This window comes from Tenebrio molitor, chromosome 1, assembly GCF_963966145.1.
Source record: "Tenebrio molitor chromosome 1, icTenMoli1.1, whole genome shotgun sequence".
Taxonomy (NCBI): Eukaryota; Metazoa; Arthropoda; class Insecta; order Coleoptera; family Tenebrionidae; genus Tenebrio; species Tenebrio molitor.
The window spans coordinates 20,006,352-20,012,351 of record NC_091046.1 but is presented as its reverse complement, the minus strand read 5'-3'; the positions used below and the strand labels follow the sequence as shown (position 1 = coordinate 20,012,351).

Here is a 6,000-nt window from a genome sequence, read left to right as displayed (position 1 = left end):
GACCGTCTTAGTGAAAACATCTAGTTTCGTAACCATCGTCTCGTGTCGTCAAACCCACTTAATTGAAGTGGCACCGAAGTCCAAAATTATCGTTGAATTCCACCTACATGCCAATCGGTCCATGGTCTCTTCGCGACCCTCATTAAAAGGTAAGTCAATTTTGATTTAACGAATTGTGGATCACGGGGAAAATCGAACAAAGCTCTTCGTTTAGGTAGGCTTAAGTCAACTAAAACTGACTTAAGTGCCCTGGAGACAAACAGATCTCGTAACCTCTTTTGTCACAGTAATACCCAAAACATGTAAAATTGGTTATTTTACAATAATCTGAAAACTTCCATCATAACGATTCAAGAACAGATAACCAATATGCCACCATAAACAGACTTCGAATTTTATTAGTTATTTTCTGTTTATCTATTAATAAACAATATTCAAGAGTCACCGTAGTAACCCTGATTGGAGCCGACACTGTCAAGACGTCTGATAAGATATTTAATAGCTAGATTTTATTGTTTTTTTGCCTAGTTGACCATGAATTTTTTTTATGTCATCTTGTCACAGTGACGTTTCATAAGTTTTTTATCATCATCAATATTGTGAATGTACCATTAACTAAATTATTTGTGCGTATGGCCGTTGGTCTAAATTATGAAGAAATGGTTGAAATTTGATGAATTAAAACTTCTTCGAAAATTCAAAAGTACTAAAATTTTTCCGTATATACAAAAAATTGGTATCTTTACTACCACATTTTTAACTTCATGTGCCATAGCCTCGTATTTCTTTTCTAAAAATGAAAAACAAATTTGTACGACGAATTCGCTTATTCAAATACAACATCGTAACAATTTAAATGCCATATGGAACTATAAAGAAGACTTCAGTAAGATTGTGCCCACACAGTTCAAAATAAATAGTGAAAAAGGAAGCAATCGAGACAAATTTAATTTTATTAATAACGTGGTGAAAAAATGTGCACCTGCTGTTCTTTATATAATCATTAGCGATCCAACTCAAATGGATTATGACACTAAAAGTCCATTAATTACATCCACTGGTTCAGGTTTCTTAATCAAAGAAGATGGTTGGGCTTTGACAAATGCTCATGTAGTACTGGAACAACCTCAGAGCATTATAAACGTCATTACTTATGATGGTTTAGCTTACACAGCAACTGTTGAACATATTGATATTTCCAAGGATTTAGCTCTTATTAAAATTAATACTGACAAAAAATTACCAATTTTAGAATTTGGTTCAAGCAAAGACGCCATAGTGGGGGAATGGGTGGTTGCTTTGGGCAGTCCGCTATCGCTCACTAATTCCGTCTCAGTTGGAATTGTAAAAATAAATTCAATACAATTCGATTTTATTGAAAAAATTATAACATTTGTTTAAAGGTTAGCTCTGTAAACCGATCTGCAGAAGATATTGGATTGAGAAATTATCCAATGACTTATATTCAAACAGATGCTTCGATTACATTTGGAAATTCTGGAGGACCCCTGGTTAATTTAGATGGACATGTGATTGGTATTAACAATTTACGGTTAACTGCTGGCATTTGTTTTGCAATTCCTGTTGGTAAGTGTATTTATAAATTTTTAAAATAAACGCTAAGAAAATATAATTATACCTACATAATATTGCCTTACAAGTATTAACAACTTTTCAAAATTACCTACTTGGCAATTAATTGGCATTAATCAGTCTTTTATAATATAAAAAAAAAATTTAATAAAGTTACTAGAAGTGTGTGAACAACATTATAAAAAGAATATTTGTAAAAAAATATAATTTAATGGTTATGCCAATTGCTAATGCAACGAGCTAATGTCAAATGATTATTGTGTTTTCAGATTATGCCAAGACATTTTTAGATAATATACAATTTAAAACTGACAAAATTAATTCGCAAGAAGAATAGCATGAATTATATAAAATTGTTCATCGAAAATGAAAGAGTAAAATTTTCTTTATAATATCACTTCAACATTAGTGAGCAACAATTAATTTGTTTTTAAAAAAGGAATAGATACACTATTTACTAATGGAACTGCAAGACAAAAATAAATAAGTAATTAAAGTTACATTGAGCTACACTGAATAGGTAAGTAATTAAACCTTCCTTCTTTACTTAGGTACTTACGAAAACAGATAGGTATAAAATTTGAAATAAAAAATAAACTTCAAATTTGTTGAATATTTACACATTCAAGCTTTATACCGGGTGTAGAATTGGTTACGAGACATAGGATTTTACATGTAAAAATAAGGAGATCCAATTATTGGCTCCCCTAATAATTTTATGGCAAAATTGTTTAAATGAAAGTTAGAGAGAATTAAAAGTACTGTGTAATTCCACTCTTTGTTTTTTTCTAACATCTTGTATTACTGAAAGAAAAGCAAGAAAGGAGTTAAGACAAAAATACTAAAAAGCAGTACTAGCAATGAAATTTGACTTCTAAAATTATTTGTCGGGTGGTTTCACTATTATTTAATTATCTTTTGATCTGCCCTTCAAATGAACTCGTACAGGACTACAGGACGAATGATAAGGTATCTTCCATTAAATGTTCAAACTTCTCTCCAATTCTTCGAATTGTTTCTACGGCTGAAATTGGTCGGTCTGGGAAACCTGAAGCAAATGTTGCTTGGAAGTTTCTTAAAGAAGATCCATTTAAAGAAAGAAAGAAAATTTCATGCCTAGTAGTACTTTTTAGTATTTTTGTGTTAGCTTTTTTCTTGCCTTTCTTTCAGTACCACAAGATGTTAGAATAAAACTAAGATTGAAATTAGACAGTAATTTTAATTCTCTCTAACTTTCATTTTAACTATTTTGCCATAAAATTGTTAGGAGAGCCAATAATTGAAACTCTTTATTTTTACATGTAAAATCCTATGTCTCGTAAACCAATCCTACACCCGGTATATATTTATACAGGGTGATTTACGAGGAATAATGAGCCCGACGGAATAGAAAATGCAACCCACAATACATTGCAACAAAAAGCCGGACATCGAAGCGGTAAATGTCCGGGGTTTTCTCCTGATGAATTGCGGGTTGCATTTTCTATTCCGTCGGGCTCATTATTCCTCGTAAATCACTTTGTATCGTGTGTTCCACAAAAAAACTCACTCGCAGCAAGCCATGACAAAAGTGAAGTATGTCTTAGTACCAGATGTAAAATGAACTACTAAAGTAAATTTATAGGTTATCTGTCACTCACAATATGATGAAAATTTGTAAGTAACAAATGAAGTACTTCCAGTGATCCTAAAATCGACATGACCAGTCTATCTATCTCTATAGTCATGGCTTACTGCGAGTGAGTTTTTATTGGAACACACGATATATACAGGGCAAGTCACATAAGGCTTATTTCTGAATTTATTTTGTACGCAACCAAAAATACTAATGACGCTGACTACTTGATACCGTTTATAATGTGATTTAATTTAGTAATCAATGTAGGTAAAGTCCATTCAAAAATCAAAAAACCACCAACGTCGCATTTTCCTCGATAATTACTATCGGCAACGCTGTTTAGTGTAAAATTTGGTGAGAATTGTAATTTTGAGGTTAAGTGTTTATTAAATGTCTTGTTTTTCTGGGCATGTTTAAGGAAGAATAATAAGAATCAATAAATAAATGAAATGTGCTGCTAATAAAACAATATGAACGGAATTCAAAGCAATTGAATTTTATTTTGAATCAAATAAATGTCATAATTTATAGTTACCAACATAGTATGGAAAAATATCTACCTAGGGTTTTTTAAATTTTACCAACCTAAAGCAACAGGTAGTGGTTTTTTATTTTTGAATGGACTTTAGGTATGTAATTTGGCTAAAAATGTCGAAATGACAGTTGATGAATTTAATTTTTGATATCATTAATCAGAACAGGATAACGTCATTTTGACATTTTTAGCCAAACGTTGATTACTAAATTAAATCACATTATAAACGGTATCAAGTGGTCAGCGTCATTAGTATTTTTGGTTGCGTACAAAATAAATTCAAAAATAAGCCTTACATGACCTGCCCTGTATATGACAATTTTTGTTCTCCATAAAAAATCCAAAACATTAAAGTTTACCTAATAATGTAATTATTTTTCTTCTTTTAGGAAAAACAAGATTTACACCAAAAAAATGTTCTCACAAATATTCCAAGAACTTTGTAAAAATATATAATGGTACCTACCTAACACTATTGTACTGTTTTTAATGAAAACAACAAAAATGTACCTATTTTATAACACCAGATTAAAATCCAATCTTCATAAACTCTAGAATTGTTGGTATTTATAATGTTTAAGAATGTCTGTAATCCATTACCCAAAATCCCAAATACTAAATTTTTGAAGTAAAATTTGACATTTTCTCAAAAAAATTATTATGTAAGGTATCAATTTTTTTTATTCATCATTTAGCTGGTACGAAGGCCTATCAGAAAAAGAAGAAAAAAGAGGGGGTTGTCATTTAAAAAAATATATTGATGATGTCATAATTCGGAGATGAAAAGCTGGCAACATAACTAAAGTACTGAAGATATGCACTTTTTAAAACAAAATTGACCTCATTGAGGATTTTCCTCAGAAATTAAGACTTACAGTTTTATCGAATTTATTTCGAACTTTACGAACGCACTATACTGAGTGCCCCAAAATTCGGGGAACAACTCAATGGGGCAATGTCAACTCAACTCTGTCTATACTGTAGGGAAATTCAAATACTACTCGTTACGCCGAATTGGTAGTACAAATGCGCCCCGCTACTACCCTCGTGGTGTCGGTAGTAGTACCTGGCGGCACTACGCTCTCTCACATCCCCCATTGGTCAAACGCTCCCCCCCGACGGACGCCACATCACCGAGGGGACACCAACCGTCGTCAAAACGGCGCCAATCGACGCCTATACAAGATTGACACCTAGCCGGAATCCACAAGAAGTTTTGCTTTCGCGGAGACTCAACTTCTCCAACCTCTCTCCCAGATACACTGCTTACTTTTTGTGACTTGTATTTAGTTCCTTTGTTAAATAAACAACAGCGATCACATTAAAGGATTAAACCCCACAATACCTTTTAATTTGAAAATATGGGGGCTTAAAATATTATATTAAAAAAGATTTTGACTATTTATCTTTTACTAGCCAGTGGCATAATAATTCTGAACGATTGTGATCAGGTTTGCAATTATTTTCTTTATTACTTCCAGCATTTCTAAATAGTAATTTTACTAATTTTATGTCCATTTTACCTCAACATGGCTTTGATTTTTCTCTCTCATTTCCATGAACACAACAAAAATGAAATATGTATTGGGAACTATTGGGATATTATGTACAGTTGCGGCCAAATAAAAGCGACCACTAAATTGACATTTTATGTCATCTTTATAAATTTTGGTAATTCAGGGTCTTAAAATGAAAGTTTCTCTGGTAACCAGATACCCATACCTGTGGGACAACATAACAGTGACGGATGATGTCAATTTGAAAAATAGATTTTTATGTTATCTCCTAGGAGATGATTTTTCAGGTGATTTAATATTTAATTCCGATTTACAATAGAAAAAATTGCTTGCCCAGTTTTATTTGGACGCAACTGTACAGGGTTATTCTAAATAATTGTAGTCGAAGTAGACCATGCCCATGGTATTACATTTTTGCCGCTTTCATGTGAACTGTCAGTTTTGTCGCTGTCACTGTCATTTTTTAGGTGAAAAGTGCGGTGATGAGGTTTTTATTTATTTTTGTTAAATTAACGATTGAATCCAGAAATATTCAGTTGTTTTGCAATCAATTTGGTATAAACTTGGAATGGGCAATTCATACTACACAAACCTTTATGAATAACGACCAAAACCGTGGCCAAGTTCTTCTTAAATTAGATTTCAAAAACGCATTTAACTCAGTCGAATGAGATTGTATTCAAAAAGAAGTCTAATGTCATACCCCACTTCTTTACCCTTATCTTTATCAATGCTAC

At 32.2% G+C, this 6,000-nt stretch overlaps 1 protein-coding gene across 1 annotated transcript; it reads left to right on the top strand.

Moving 5' to 3' along the window:
* Nucleotides 1-522: 522 nt before the first annotated feature.
* On the top strand, nucleotides 523-4,303 carry LOC138138716 (serine protease HTRA2, mitochondrial-like). Its single transcript, XM_069058720.1, has 4 exons — nucleotides 523-1,344; nucleotides 1,404-1,587; nucleotides 1,863-2,113; nucleotides 4,136-4,303. Exons 1-3 carry the CDS (start codon nucleotides 652-654, stop codon nucleotides 1,928-1,930), a joined length of 945 nt encoding a protein of 314 aa, XP_068914821.1. The 5' UTR covers nucleotides 523-651; the 3' UTR covers nucleotides 1,931-2,113; nucleotides 4,136-4,303.
* Nucleotides 4,304-6,000: the final 1,697 nt, after the last annotated feature.

Bases quoted from the DNA above. Each gene is read 5' to 3' on its own strand.
- LOC138138716 (XM_069058720.1), top strand. From the start codon at position 652: ATGAAGAAATGGTTGAAATTTGATGAATTAAAACTTCTTCGAAAATTC. The intron at 1,345-1,403 runs GTAAAAATAAAT...ATTTGTTTAAAG, and splicing joins ATTCCGTCTCAGTTGGAATT to GTTAGCTCTGTAAACCGATC. The intron at 1,588-1,862 runs GTAAGTGTATTT...TTGTGTTTTCAG, and splicing joins TTGTTTTGCAATTCCTGTTG to ATTATGCCAAGACATTTTTA.